The 15,953-nt window shown below is 35.3% G+C and overlaps 2 protein-coding genes across 2 annotated transcripts; one reads left to right on the top strand and one right to left on the bottom strand.

The window, feature by feature from the left end:
* Positions 1 to 573: 573 nt before the first annotated feature.
* Positions 574 to 7,215, top strand: LOC106159316 (protein-L-histidine N-pros-methyltransferase). Its single transcript, XM_013535573.2, has 6 exons — positions 574 to 912; positions 2,964 to 3,154; positions 3,710 to 3,810; positions 4,291 to 4,399; positions 4,662 to 4,846; positions 5,218 to 7,215. The coding sequence occupies exons 1-6, from the start codon at positions 703 to 705 to the stop codon at positions 5,418 to 5,420; spliced, it is 999 nt and encodes a 332-aa protein (XP_013391027.2). The 5' UTR covers positions 574 to 702; the 3' UTR covers positions 5,421 to 7,215.
* Positions 7,198 to 15,494, bottom strand: LOC106159318 (uncharacterized). The gene is made up of 8 exons (XM_087010451.1): positions 14,489 to 15,494; positions 14,040 to 14,172; positions 13,357 to 13,850; positions 12,034 to 12,166; positions 11,545 to 11,694; positions 10,961 to 11,083; positions 10,690 to 10,800; positions 7,198 to 7,828 (listed from the first exon to the last, which is right to left on the bottom strand). Exons 1-8 carry the CDS (start codon positions 14,972 to 14,974, stop codon positions 7,752 to 7,754), a joined length of 1,707 nt encoding a protein of 568 aa, XP_086866577.1. The 5' UTR covers positions 14,975 to 15,494; the 3' UTR covers positions 7,198 to 7,751.
* Positions 15,495 to 15,953: the final 459 nt, after the last annotated feature.

Raw genomic sequence — 15,953 nt, 5'->3', positions numbered from 1 at the left:
AGAAACTCCAGTATAATAGCATCTACCAATTGAAGTAAATTTCATCCTTTCCTGAAATAAAAAAAAATGCAATATGTACAAATGGAAACTAAATGTTTGCTTAAAAACATTTACCAGATAATTAAACGGTGTAGTCTATATCAGTTTGAATCTTTCTCTCTCTCTCTCTCTCTCTCTCTCTCTCTCTCTCTCTCTCTCTCTTCATTTCTTGACAAAACAGCTGTAAAATCTGTCAATTTTTAATTTTGTTACGTAATTGCATTGATTTTACAAAATTAGTCCCAAATCATGCTTGTCCATTAGTGAACGGAAGGAAGGTTGACTTGGGTACAGAAATAAAATAGAAATAAAACGCGGAAAATCGATTTTTTAACCTCAGGTGTACCGTATTATGAAATTTATCGCATAAATCTGCTCTTTAAACTATAAAGAGAAAATTTCAAGAAACAAAAAGATAATTTAAATATAATTACATTTTAATAATTCAATTATAGCATACAAAAATATTATTTAAACCAACCCTGAGCACTTGTGCAATCAGGTCAGGCAGGGTTTCCCCAAAGGGAATCCCGAGCCTCGTTTTCATATGTAGACATTTAAAGATGGCGGAGGTGAGAAAAACCCACGACATCATAGTAATACATATTGACGATTGACTGAGACAAATCAAGAGCAAGAGTTTACCAGACTAGCAGTAGATAGATGCTGAGACATGAAAGACGACGAGTGTGTAAATTTATATTTCTATGCACAATCTTACTCACCTATAAAGCAAGTGCAATGACAGACCAAATGTCCAGTCTGGCGCTCCCAGAGCATCAGTCCAGTTATAGATTCCGCAGTCATCTTGCTAGAACAGTTTACCAGCGCATGCTCGAGGACAGGCAGCACAGAGACAACGACCACAGCTCGGTAATGACCCCCGCCCCCTCCTCTCTCTCTCTCTGCCTCTTTTTTTCTGCCTTTTTTTCTCATGAGCTGAGGGATAAATTTTTTTTCATGAACTCCAAGTACGATTGCAATATAAGTTTTATTTCACTGGGTTTAATTATGGCATCTTCTAGTGTCCTCTTGGGGTGTTTTAAATGCTGGTAGTTAGTGCTTTCAGATATCAGCGAGGTAGTCTTGATCTTAGTGATGGACTGTTCTGCACTATCTTATAAAACCTCATTCAGTTTCTCACATCATACTAGCTGGGTTGGTCCAAATCTGCAGGGGATTTTTCCTCAAGTGCAATCAGTAGGATTTGCATAATTTTCTGAAAAACATCCTGGAGCAGCTAGGGGGGAATTAACTATTGTGTGCTGATTAAGCTAATTTCGCTGATTGCACTTAAGCAATAATACCCCTGCAGAGGTGTACCAACCTAGTTAGTATGCTGCGTAAATGCACCCTAAGTCTCTTATAAACTGTGTTGATTTCTCATTCAATTTGAAGAAAAAATGTCTAGACCCCTCCTCCCCACCCCCCCCAAAAAAAAATAAAAATAAATAAATAAATAAATAAATAAAATAGATTAAAAGTTATTTATAATTTAAAGTGTTGATTCATGAGTCTTGAAAGATTAGTTAGTTTCTTGTCATGAGTACACTTTGGTGATAGTTTGACACTGATCAGTCTTTAAAAAAAGTGAAATATAAAAGAAGAGAGTTGTTTAAAAACTTGAAGTAATTATTGTTATGCATATTGTATCTAGTCAAAGTGTAAAAGAGCCACCTCATTTCACGACAGTGACTTTCTGGTGATATGTGGAAAACGACATAATCAATTCATCCTGAATGTCACCCCTTCCATCAGCATGTCTCTGTTGTTTCACCAGAACTTGTGCTGATACATTATCATCCCATGGTTACCAGTTAGTAATGGTTTTTGGGGTCTGTTCAGAACCAAGTTCATCCACAGACTAACTGATCCACAGGTCAAATACTGCTCACCCACTTGAATGCTGACCACATATTCCCCTATGGATTCTCCTTGGGGATTTGGGCAGGCTTTCAAGTGGGTTGCCCATATTTGATATGTGGATCACTTATTCTATGGATCAGCTTGGTTCTGAACAGGCCCTTTGACTATTACTGTAGTATATGGATCTGGCAGGAAATTACTTTCCGATATGTCAAACTGTCAGTTGTATAGTTTTCAATTAGACATATATTATAGCGCTTGCATTTGTCACTGTAATCCGCCATTACAGTCTATATACAACTGCAACTGTGGACACAAAGCAGGTACAAGTCAAGTCGATTACAAATCATGTCAAACCTCTTAATCATCTTGCTGTGCACACGAAAGTAGACTAAAAAAGACCCAAGTCTCAGAAATTAAATAATCTTTTGTCGTCTTTTGCTTTATTACAATGTAAATTTCTGTGAGACAATGTTGCTGGCATTTCATGCTTTTAAGACAAATTTTATTACGTGTGATGTCTATTTATATGTTTTATTTAAATGGATTTTCTTTGTTATGTGAACAGCTTTTATTGAAGTATTGATGATAAGCATATAGGGGTTCATGATTAATGTAAATGAATGACATTGCCAAGTCAGAAATGTGGAAAGCAGGGATTTGACTAGCAATGATTGTGGTAAGGTAGATTTTGTCTCATAGTAAAAGAATATATTTTTCTCTTGCATGTGAATTGAGAGTTTAGGGTTCCTCTCACCACAGGTTGAGATTTAGAGCTTTTTACTTGTGCTGTGTGTTCATATGATATTTCACATCTGTTATTAGATTAATCTTTGCCATCTTGCATACAAAAAAAAAAAATTAATGAACAGTAACTGTAGTAACAGTTACAGTGATATATACTGGTTTGTTACTGTTACAACATTGATGTCTATGTGTTTGTAGCATTTGCTGCAGTAGGCATCAGGATGCTACAAACTAGACACCTTGCACAGTCTACACACACACACACACACACACACACACACTTGTGTGATATTGTATCATAATTGTTCCAGTGGTATCAGGTTAACCAGCAGAGGCTGAGCAAGGAGATGTGTGACATGTTCTTACAGACACACCAGGACCCAGAAACATGTCAGTTCCTAGAGAACTGCTTCAACAAGGCAGACTCCATCTTTACACAGCTGGCTCACACTCTGGCCAAGTCAGTGCTTACATGGTTTATGACTCAGACTGATGCTAATGGGTAAGAGGAATAGTCCTTAGTCAGCGAATCCTGTGCTGTAACTTTAGGGACCATTCCCATAGCCATATCGTACTAGCAGGATCAATCTATCTCCAAGGGGATTCTAGGTAAATATTGCATTCAGTTTAAATGTGCACAAAAGTTATTTACCCCCCTTCAGTGGGTGTGACAGACATTTAAACCATTAAAACTGAATGCAATTTAACCAGAATCCACTCAGAGTTAGATTGATCCTGCTAGTACGATGGGAACCCAGTTTTAGTCTCGGAATAACTGGGACCAAACAATTTGAGTTACGCAGATATTCAAGTTAGGCTATATGTTTGTATTAATTGTTATAATTTGTTCCAAATAAATGATAATTCAATTTTAAAATGTATCTCAGAGCAAAGCACTCAGAGATTGCAGACCTTCACAAAGACAAATAATTACATTAATAATTAACCATTAATTAATTAATTAAATGATGGATCTTCACCAAAATCTTATCACTTTTAAGTAAGTCCAATTCTAACCTATCCTATATCATTTATCAGAATACACCTTATTTGTCAGGTTACTGAGGAGAGGGTCCATGTTTGTATTTTCCAAGCAACAGTTTCAAGATCTTCTGGATATTGATGAAAGCTGGAAAGCAGCCACACTCCTGGATCTAGGTAATACTTTGTCAGCATTCAGCCAGGAGTCATTGTTAATTTGTACAGTGATTTTTACAGTTACAGTTAATTATATATCAAACTTCAGTTTGGTATTGTTGTAATTGTACCAATGATGTCAGATATATAGGACCATCACTGTTACAATGGTGTCATGCAATGATATTTTAATCTGTATAGGTCTGTATTTATGATATCTTGTAATCATGAAATTGTGTGTGTACATGCATTTGCTGGTTTTGTAGCATATATATATATATATATATATATATATATATATATATATATAAATTTCTTAGAATTTTAATTCATATATTACTGTCTGTTTTGCAAAATATACTTAATTGAAGTAGACCAATCTTTCTGGAACCAAATAATGTGACATTTTCACATTTTTAAAATGGTGTTTATGTAAAATGTGACTTTTTGAGAGTAATCGTAAACATAGTGTGTACTTGATGTTGTTGTTTGTTGTAAAAGGTGCTGGAGATGGTAAAGTAACAGAGAAAATGCAGAATCATTTTGAACAGGTGTATGCCACTGAAGCGTCTTCCCCCATGAGACAGAGACTCACTGAGCTGGGCTATACGTAGGTTTGAATGCACACATACATACACACACGCACATAATAGTTTCTCAAAAATAAATTTAGTTTTCGATTAAATTTATTTCATTGGTATATTTAAATTAGCTGTATAAACATTATTATTATATTAGGAAGTCTTAAGGCTTCTCAAGATGTTTGTGGTACCTTGTCTCTGATGGTGTACAGTATAAACATTAACTTTTATTAATAGATGGCGATACTGGTTTAGTATGTGGCATTCAGTATTATACGCCATGTATTTCAGCCTACTGGATATAGATGAGTGGCACAATAACAGTGTCCAGTATGATGTCATAAGCTGCCTTAACCTACTGGATCGCTGTGATCGTCCAATGACACTGCTGCGAGATATATACAAAGTACTAAAACCAGGCACGGGGCGCCTTATTGTGGCAACAGTGTTCCCTTTTAGTCCTTATGTTGAGTACAGTGAGTATAGATTTCTTTGTTTCTCAGAGGAAAACAAAAAACCTGATTATCTTAGATTTCCTACAATTTGGATATATTTATGTGTTTTGATCCTTTTGGGAATTGAGTAGGATTGAATGATTACTTGATATTTTTTAATTACCTTTTCTTCATTTTTGGAAATTAGCAGTTGATTTCATAAAATTAGCTTATGATTGGGAATTGATTTGAATAGTGTGATGAAAAAATACTGTTTACCAGAGACTGGTTCCCAGGAGTAGTAAATAATGTAGGTTTTACCTGAAATGTAAGTAATTGAATTCTAGTTACATTATTTATTGTTAATTAATTAAAGTCGACTTTTCAATAAACTGACTTCATCCTTCTCACAGATCAAGATCACATTCCTGCAGAATACCTCTACATCCAGGGGAAAACCTTCGAGGACCAAGTCACCAGTTTTGTAGAAGACATCTTTAAACCAGTAGGATTCAAGTTACTGAAGTTTACCAGGCTTCCATATCTGTGTGAGGGCGATCTGAACTCTTCCTTCTATGTACTGGATGATGCTGTGTTTGTATTGGAACGTTTATGATAATACCAGACTGCTGGTTTTACCCTGTGTTTCAGTACCTAATGTAACCCTGTATTATCATTTTCATATCATCTCCACATGTGCATAATGCTCACGTTAGCAGGGATGTGTGGGAACTTTTCAGTGAAGAAGCTGACTGGCATCATTCTAAAACACAGGTTAGCTGGTGGACAAATTTTTGGAAATTTTGTCTAGAAAGTTCAGGAGGCTGCCACATCTGTGAAAGATGAACTTTATTCCTATCTCTTCTTTGTGTTCATTGATGGTCATGCATTTGTTCAGACATTTTTGTGTCACAGAATTCTGTAACAGTTCGAAATTATAATGTCAGTCAAGGATGGTCACTTAAAAAGCCTGAAATTAAGTACTAGTTCTAACAGTTCTTTTGAAATGTGCCAGATAAATTTTGATTGGTATATTGGAGCTTGTGAAAGGAGTAAAACCAGTAGGGTAATTATGTTAAGACCAATCAATCTAGTGGGATCCATAAACTGTACTGCTCATAGTGAAAATTCATGAGAATTCAAACAAGGTATGGAAGGTTTATTCTGTTACTGATTTACCTTGTGATTTACTGTAATTTGTGATCCATATTTGAAAAAAAGGGTAAGAAAATCATGAATGCACATTTCCATGTTTGGATAATGGCAGTCTGCAGTCTTGAACTTGGCCACTTGACAAATGCCTGACTGAGTATAACAGAAGTGGTGTCAGTGAAACTTTGTAAATTTGTACAATTCCTTGCCACTTTTTATTATTCACTTTCGGGGATGATACGGTCATTTAATGAAAAAGTAAAAAAATATGCCATGGGTCCAGGGGGCTGCCTAGGCCAATGATATTTTTGGTTTTCAAAAAGATGGAAATACTCTGATAGAAAAATCTCATCCTTGCATTTTCTCTGATGTTTTGGGGCAATACATTCTTGGCCCGTGGCAGCTCAAAAGTCCAGTAAGCTGAAAATTTTTAGGACATATTTATATAGTTTGTTATTTAATTTATGTATCCTTTTGCAAAAGATGTATTATTTCAGTATTTTCCAGAATGGTAAAGTTGAAAAAGTGCAATAAAGGCTGTGGCTAGTTGGTTGTCAGAGTAAATGAACAGTATATGTAAATGATCCATTTTATATTTTATTAGGCATGTATATTATAACCCTTTGCTTAGTAATCATGTATCTGCCAAAAGTATTCATAAGTAATTTCAGATGACTAATTCCAGTCTTGTTGAAAATTTGTAATTCTAGTGCAACTGCTTTGTTCAACACTCATTGTAAAGGACTTTAAGGTTTTTTTTAATCAAGTCAATTTTTTCTTTAATACTGGTTTTTATTTTATTTTTAAATTATGCATTTTGCAATCATACCATATTAATTGTGTATTTTAAATAGAACTAGATACGGTTTGGTTTGAACTGGTAATCTCCAAAGTTTTATGCTAGTGTTTCAGACCTCAGCAGTTTATATTTATTTTGGATGATAAGTGAGTACTTTGTTATTTCAATTGTCTCATTAAGTAACATGTTTTTGTAAGACTATCAGAGAAAACGGAAATCCCCCATGAGATACCCTGAAATGTGACTTTAAATTTGTGTACTGCTTGAGTGAAGCTTTTAAAAAACAAGGGCAAATCTCTTAAGCACCAGGAATGTAGTCTAACAAAAAATAATGCTAAAGTAACACACAAACATGGTGAATACACAAAGTTTATGCAAAAGGCTGTAACCTCACTGTAATAGATTTTCCCCTCATTCTTAAAAGAAGAAACAACTAGAAAAATACAAGTGGATAAATTCTTGTCGACTTTTATTCATTGCTGCCCAATTTCACTTGGCACATTTCAACAAAACTTAAACTCCAAAATTATAACATAACAGAATGTAGAATATGGCACGTTATTAGTTAAGTATTACAGCATATATAAGTAATAATGGACACCAGCTTTTTATCCCAAAGATTGCTTGTGACATTAATAACTTGTGTAACATTTATGCATATTTACTTTTAAAAAGCAAAATAAAATGTGACGGAGTCAAATAACACCAGAAAAGTGATTTACTCATACTTAAAAAGTTTTTGATTTTCAAAGTCATGATGGAGCACTTGCCATATCCCCAGGAAAACTGTCCACCATTCAATTACAATACCGTCAGTGTTCGAAACCAGATTCTTTCCACTGTGAATCAGCAACTATTGGTAAATCAATATGTTTAAAGGCCTGCAACATCATAAACTTGATTTTTAAAAAAAGCCCATTTTCGTATGTCAATGAGGTTAGTGTTCTCACTCAACAATAGATAGTACTAGTTGTACAATGTTCTTTGTAAGTCTTATTAGGAAGCAATTGTGTCTTCACTTAACAACAGATGGAATTGCATAGCATCCAACACAGTCAGGCCAAGGCCGATTTCTGAAACGAGCAAGGATACTCCACTGTGATTTTTTACAAGAATTTTTAACAAATATTAAAACAATTTAATAGTCTAGATGACTGGTGCAAAAATTGCTCAAAAGGTGGAAAAAGCATGAAACTTGGCACAAATGTTCTTTGGACTATGCTGATCATTTTCAAGGGCAGTGCCCAAAATTTCAAAGCGTTGCTTAGCAACCGTTGCTAAGGAAGTGATTTACCTTAGTAACAAGCTAATTGGACCTTTCTTGTTCAGTTTAAATGATTTACAAAGGCTTTTAATAATGTTTCAAACCATCAGAACTATCACTATACTATTTTAAGACATTAAAAACCCAAGAAAACCATTGCAACAGTTGCTAGGCAGCATATTACCCTAGCAACAAGTATTTAACATTATATATTTAATAATATATATTTAATAATATATATAGATATCTTTGTAGCATTTTACATACCCTCCAGTTCCTTCCCATCTTCCTGTTCCCATTCTACATATACTAACATGTTTCTTAATTATTAAGATAGGTACATAAATATTGTATGCTTACACAAACCCAAATACAAATATCTCCGGAGATCTATCAATGACCTTTATCTTTAGCGGGGCAAATGATGCACATCCAAACATTTTTTTACATGTGGACAACCCCCAAAAACGTACAGAACATTTTCCCTAGCAGTATTGCAAAATTCTCAAATTCATAAGATAAGCATAAGTATCGAATATTCTATGATTTATTCTGAATTGGAGCAACTTCATTTTCTTGTGATCCGTTTCTTAAATGTTAGTTCCCAATTATCAGTACTCAAGGGTTTTTTAATATGTCTGTCATTCACCCACACCTTTATCTGGTGATATTATATGGCTTTGGAGGATTTTTTGCGAAAAAATATCTGGATGGTTTGGTATCTTGTTTAATTGAGTCCATTATCTTTGGAATGCTATGAGTAATTTCCTTCCATGGGAAGATGGTAAGGATGCTGATGGTAAGGATGCTGAATTAGCCCGGAAAGTTAGTGTTAAGGTTGATTTTTTGTTGAGTTCCTCTAGACAGAGGGGATTTCAAATGTCATTTATAATATCATTGATGTAAAAAAAAAAAAAAAAAACATTTTTACACCATCTTTTATGGAAAATAGTTTTTCAATTTCTTTCAATTTTTGAGTTTTGACATAATGGCTGTGATAGGATTTCATCTGGGGTTAAATTGAAATTTTCCTGAATTTCACTCAAAGAACCAATAATCTTTGCCAAAAGGGATAAGAAGTTGCTTTTATTATTTTTAATCCACCTTTTGTTACTACCGATTCCTGACATTTTGCCGAGAAAAACACTCTCCATTTTCTCTTATTTTCTTCACAAAGAAGTCTTTTAAGCCATGTAAAGTTTAGGGCCTTGATAAATTTTTTATTTGCAGTACCTTTTACCGTCCATTTTTGTAATCAGACGCCATCCTTGCTCATTTTATTTTGTATCTTTTTCCATTCCTGATAAAGTTAAATATGATATGCATATTTAAAAGTATTGAGGGGGGGGGGGGGGGGGGGCTGGTAGGAGAGTTTATACATGCACTACGTAAGATGCGAAATACTAAAGGTTTACTTTTACTGTTGACTTTCCTATTATTGAAAGGTTTCTCAGAGATCAGATTTCCAAGATATTTTTCATTTTGTTCAATATTTTCTAAAAAGTTTTTTTCACATTGTATTTTGTCAGTTTCTATTCTCTACCAAGTAACTTAAATACACCTGCATGGTTCTATTTTAATTCTTTTTGTTAATCAATGAAGTTCAAAAGTTTCTGTTCACACCCAAAGGCCGTTAGATGCCATATCTTACTTCCACCAAGGCTGCTCTACAACAATATAAGAGTATTCTTGCGAGATGAACATATATGAATTAGCACTACGGTGCCATGTCATCAGATACCATGTGCTCACTCTGGTTGGACCCTTGTGGACACATTTGCCAGAAGTTATTGACCTGTCCAGAGTTGCTCCAGTGTGCATGTAGGTGCAGATGTAGAGGCTGACAATGTGCAAGGGCAAAATGCACTGCACATACAAGAGAGAATTTAACGTCATAACTATTGCAAAGTTTTATAAAGAGTCGTAAGGTGATAAAAGCATGGAAATGACTGGTTACTAACTTTGAACATGCTGCCCTAAGTATCTGCACTGGCAATGTATTTGATCGGATGTGTGTAAACACACAATTATTTCAACTTATTGGATTAAAAGTATGAACATCTTGCTCAAAAGTGTAGTTCTTAGCTAGTATTATAGATTTGCCCTCCTTAATAGACTAACGCAACTTTAAATGCTTGTTGCTAGGGTAATATGCTGCCTAGCAATCGTGGCTAAGGTTAATTTGGGTTTTAATTGCCTTAAAATAGTCTAGTGATAGTTTTGATGCCCTGAAACATAGTTATTAGCATTTCTGAACCATTTAAACTGGACAAGAAAGGTCTAATTAGCTTGTTACTAAGGAAATTCACTTCCATAGCAACGGTTGCTAAGCAACGCTTTGAAATTTTGGGCACTGCCCTTGAAAATGATCAGCATAGACCAAAGAACATTTGTGCCAAGTTTCATGCTTTTTCCACATTTTGAGCAATTTGGCCAAAATATAGCACCAGTCATCCAGACTATAAGTGGAATTCTCATTTTGAAACTACACAGAAAATGTTATCAAGTTCTACAACACAAAAAATAAAGGTGCTTTATGATTTTCGCTTTTTTACAAGTAATAGAGAGTGATTGGAGAGGGCATAATAAAAGAGATGGATGTGGAAAAATAGAAAGTGAAAAGAATTTGTGAACAGAGAGAGAGAGAGAGGTGAGACTGGTAGATTTTACTTTTCTTCAGTTTCTCCAAGTTTCTCTTCTTCCCTCCATAAGCTGGTTTGATGTCCTTCCTCATACTCTGTATAACACACAGAAGTCCATTCATCTTTCTGTTCAAAAATCCTGAAAATAGTGGAGCATAGATTAAACTATGTTGTTTTTTGGCGTTAGTGAATGTAAGAACAAAAATTAAATGAGAAGGGCCAAAGAATTTAACAACTATCTTAAATATTTAAATGAAAAAATTTGGTTTAAGAAATGTAATTAAGTCAAGGGTGCATACTTCTGTGTGTCAGTTTATCTTTATGATCAAAAACTTTATGTTCACTTTCTTCTGGGTCGCTACTGTTTCTAGTGTCCTCAGCGTGAGCCATTTGTTCCTTTGGCGAGCCGACCTCTGTGTGCTCTGAAATGTGACAATTTTTTCAGTGACAAACTATCATCACTGATCTGACAGAATGAAAAAAATTCCCACAGAAATAACTATATACCTTGCACAGTAATAATGTATTTTTTTTAGTTTTGTCATTCACGTACAGATGCATGGTAAAAGCTGATGGTTTTACATGCACAAGGGTCTGCTGAAAATCTAGATGTTGCACTCCTGGGACATATAATTAGCTCATAATATTGGAGCCACATATGTGCATTTAAATTGTTTTACCTCTTTAAAAATTTATTTAAACAACTATTAAAATACAGTTTAGAAAAAGTTCCAAATTCAAGAAGCACAATGATTATATTTCAGAGAGGCAAGACAAATATTTGTTGTAATGATAAATGCACACATTTTATCAAGATTACCATCTGGAGTGGCCTATTCCTTGTTATTGAACAAGATCTATCAATCTAGACACATTAAACTACCTTCATCTTTTCTCGTCTCTTCGTCCACACACTCTGTGACAGCACTACGTTCAGACAGGATGAAGAATTGATCTGTAAGTTCTATGTTCTCCTCAGGTATTGCCTTCATATCTGTGGATGTAACATCAGCCAGTGGTAGCTCTTGTCTTTCTGCAAATTTAAAGAATGCAGGTATTCAAAACTTTATTATGAAATACTAAAATAAGCACATGCAGTTTGATAAGTTTTGATTAAAATTTGTTCCTGGCTCTGGTATAAATTAAATGACATGTATTGGGTGTTAGATTAAAAAAAGGAAAATATTTAAGCAAATATCAAAATCTGTGAGACAATTAAATGGTTTTCAGTTGTTTGCTGTAAATTTAATTTCTATTCTTTCACTGACAAAGGCAGGCATTCAATTGTGACAAGTATACAGATACCTCTTCTGTTTTCTGACATATAAATAAAATTATAAAGAATTAAAATAAAATAACAAAAGATTTTCACCTTCATCTATTGCCATCTCTTCACAATCATCTGCCAGGACTGGGGTGGGCTCTTCTTGTATGGCAACTTCAGAGCTGTCCTCTACTGGAATGCACTGCAACATTGGAGGCAAAACATCCTGGACCTGCTGTGCCTGAAATTACAAATAATAACAATTGCTTCAAATGGTGCAACTGAACCAATGATTTTCAAAACTATAGTTGTAGTTGTAAAAGAAAAGGAAAAATTAAATCTGTAAAGTTGTTAATCAAAATGTTTGTGCACAGCTCAAGAAGTATGCTAGCTCATTCTTGCTGCCAAGTTATTGTCGTTATGTACATGTGGCCAAAGATTGGAAAGATGTGACAAAGATTGGAAAGATGTCACTTGTGACAAAGATTGGAAAGATGTCATATTGACACAGGGTTTTTTCTTCAAACAAGATACGTACATCTCTAACTTCAGCCAACTTAGTCACATACCTAACTGAAGGATAATTAAAAGATGAACATGTCAAAAAAACTTACCCCACTGTTTAGATTGTTGTCAATTTACAGCCTGTTTAGTTCCAATGCTAAACTCCTCAACAAAAAAGGATAACAACTTGAAAAAACACAGAAAAAGAAGAAATGTTAGAAAGAAATATTAAAATCAACATGAACACACAACAGTAATGCATTGCTAATCAACTTTTTGAATACCTTTAGGCCGAGACCAGGAGCCAATATCATGTAAGGACTTTAGTCTGAAACTTGGCTATGAGCCTATGAGCATATTCAGAACAGCAGACTAACAGATCCACATCAAACATGGCGACCCACTAAAAAGCTTAATTATCACTTGATTCCCAATTAGACACTGAATAGATTCCCTGTGGAGATTAAGCAACAAGTATTCACGTAGGTCAGCCATATTTGACCCTCAGAAAAGTTAGTCCCCTGTTCTGAATGAAGCCTTTCAGACCAAAAATTTGGTTGACAGCAACTCACGACACAAAACTGGTACAATAAATATTTTAATGTTCTCACAACTGTGTTATCTTAGGTCAAAGCAGACTTAAGTTGTGGTCTTAAAGTCAAGATCAAATTTTCAGGATAATTATAAGCTCTTTAAAATTTTGCCAAACAGGGCCCAGAGTAAAAAAAATGGAAAATTGCTAAAAGATATCCTTGGTCACCAATTTTGGAACTTGTTCCTCAGTTCTGTCAACTAGAAATTTGCTTTTTCTGGTTTCTTTTTATTAAATGAAAACAATTAAGCTAGTATATATTAGCTATCAGTTACGTAGTCAACATTGGTTAAGAGTTAAATAACCTCAGAAACGACCCAGGATGGACTGCTGACCTTATCTAGATCTTGAGTGGACATTAGTGGTGTTGTCAAGGAAGGTGGTTGAACTATGATACTGCTATCCATGGTCACTGGAGCCAAACTAGACAAAGAAGAAGAGGACAGGCCATTGGTGGCACTGGAGATGATGGACAGAGGTTGCAGACTTTTGCCCATTGTCACTGGAGCCAAACTGGACAAAGAAGGTGAGGACTGGGCACTGGTGGCACTGGATATAATGGACAGAGACTTTAGACTTTCGCCCATGGTCACTGGAGCCAAACTGGTCAAAGAAGGTGAGGACTGGGCACTGGTGGCACTGGACATGATAGACAGAGGTTGCAGACTTTTGTCCATGGTCAATGGAGTCAGACTGGTCAATGATAATGATGACTCCACATTTCTCTCCTCCAAGGTCACAGGGGTCAAAGAGGTCAAGGACATGTCAGAGTGGACGTTGTGGGCATCTTGGCAAAATGACTGCCTGCTTGTTGTGGCATCAGCTTGACCTGAAAATGTATTTCAAATATTTCATAATTGACTGAACAATAAGGGAAAGCCTCAGTAACTTTTTGTTCTTCCTGTATATGCCCTCCAAATTCTACCAAACATGACTGCATATGGGCTTAAAACATAAAACAATAAGACTTATGTACAATCATTAATAAATCAAGCAAAAAGAAAATCAATTTGATTACCCATTTTCTTTGCCTTTCGGTACTGCTTGAAGATAGGTTTGCAGATAGGGTGATTACACTTGTTTAACTCCTCTTTCACTGTTGCCTCATTCATTCCAAAGTTTCTGTGGCCAAATGTGAACCTCTCCTTGATCTGATGGTGACAATCACAACTTTTTAAATAAATGTCTTATTACCACTCTATCTTATTACAAAAATTATTAAATATTATTTAATGTACATTTTGGCATCTGACACAAAGTCCACAGGGGCATGTAGTGCATTAATGGGATTGCTTATGATTTATAAGTATGATGAATTTTTTGTTTTTTCTCTGTATGTTGTATCTGTTTTATCAAGGAACAGATTGACAGTTAAATACACACCCACAGGAAAAAATGAAAAACTGAATGTTTGTGGTTGTTGCCTTTAATTTACTGATATTATATCAAATCCTCGCGATTACAAACCTTTTCTATTGTAGCCGGCAGATCCAAGTGAAGGCCAGTTTGATCGTCGCAGTGTGCTTTTCTAATTACGTCTGGGAAATCTTCAATCGACACAATGAGTTTGCCACTTTTCTTTTCAATCAGCTGATTCTCCCTCACTGTCATTTTGCACGCCCAAGATTTGAAATTCTCCAGTCGCCTTGACGGCGATTCCACATCCAATTTAAACCCGGCGTGGAAAAGCTGGCGTTCCAGATTGTGTCTATTTCGTGGCGTTCGTGGATCGTTATTTTCCTCGACAGGTTCAGGTGAGAGATAGGTTGTGAATATTTTGTGGATTTCTGCCGATAAGGGTGTGTGACGTTTTTTCTTGTAACCTTGAACTTCATCGCTCTGATCGTTTGCTGCATCATTGTTCTTGTTAAAAAGTCGATAGATAACATACCATGCAGCGGCCATAGCTGTACTGATCTTATAAATACCGAGTTGGTTATCTTCTATAAACATTAATAGAATAATCGCTCCGAATGAAGAAATCTACTCAACTAGAACTGAAATGCCTGAAGTGACGAAAACTTCGTGTTTGGTATCTGGCCGCTTCTTGACTTCGGGTTCGTTCGCAACAAAGAATGCACACGCGGAACGTAATGCACACTAATTGAGGCGAATATTATGAATCATGTTCTTATTTTATAAACTTTCGCTTCTGCATTACATACTTAAATTTAAGCCGAGGACAGCATATTGCAATGATCTTTTCCATGACAAATGTCTTTCACTGGGTGAGTTCACATACTAAATACTGAGGTCCATTAAAATTATTGTCCAAGTGGAACTTTAATTACATGTCACCAGCTAGTCTAGCAACTTAATTCACTGAAAAATAATTACTAGATTTATCTGTTAAGTTAAAAAGTGAACTTTCATGATATCTTTTGCCGCAGGTGATTATTGTTAGTTGTTTGATGTTGTTATTGTAATAGGCCCTACTTGATCCATTCTTAAAATTGTTCAATTCAGTTAGGGTGCATATTCAGTCATTTAAAAAAAAAATCGTAAGCCGTCCAGCCGTCTTTAAGAATATAGGCCGTCCGGTGATGCCATCGGTCGTCCAAATGACGGCTGGACGGTTCGATGGGAAAAGCCTTGCTATGAATATAAAGAAGCGCCAGTTAATTTACAATTATGCGTGCATTACCTCGAATTAATTTAACTGTTATCATGTAAGACAGCTGATGAAGTTACTCCGCTGTTACACAGATTAAAACTCTTTAAAACTTTATCCGAGCTTTCGGCCCCTGGGACTTCTTCGGGGAATATGAACAAAAAAAAAATTTTTTTTTTCATAATCCCCGAAGAAGGCCGGATTGTATTTTACAACTATAATGTAAATCTTCAAAGATGCATCAATACATATACTTCTATCGGTAACGTATGTATCATATTAACGTAACAAAGAAGAATGAGCGACGTAATAACATAGAAG

This window comes from Lingula anatina, chromosome 4, assembly GCF_051362555.1.
Source record: "Lingula anatina isolate TDL-2025a chromosome 4, LinAna3.0, whole genome shotgun sequence".
Taxonomy (NCBI): Eukaryota; Metazoa; Brachiopoda; class Lingulata; order Lingulida; family Lingulidae; genus Lingula; species Lingula anatina.
Note: the sequence above shows the minus strand (reverse complement) of the source record. Positions and strands in the feature narration are given on the sequence as shown.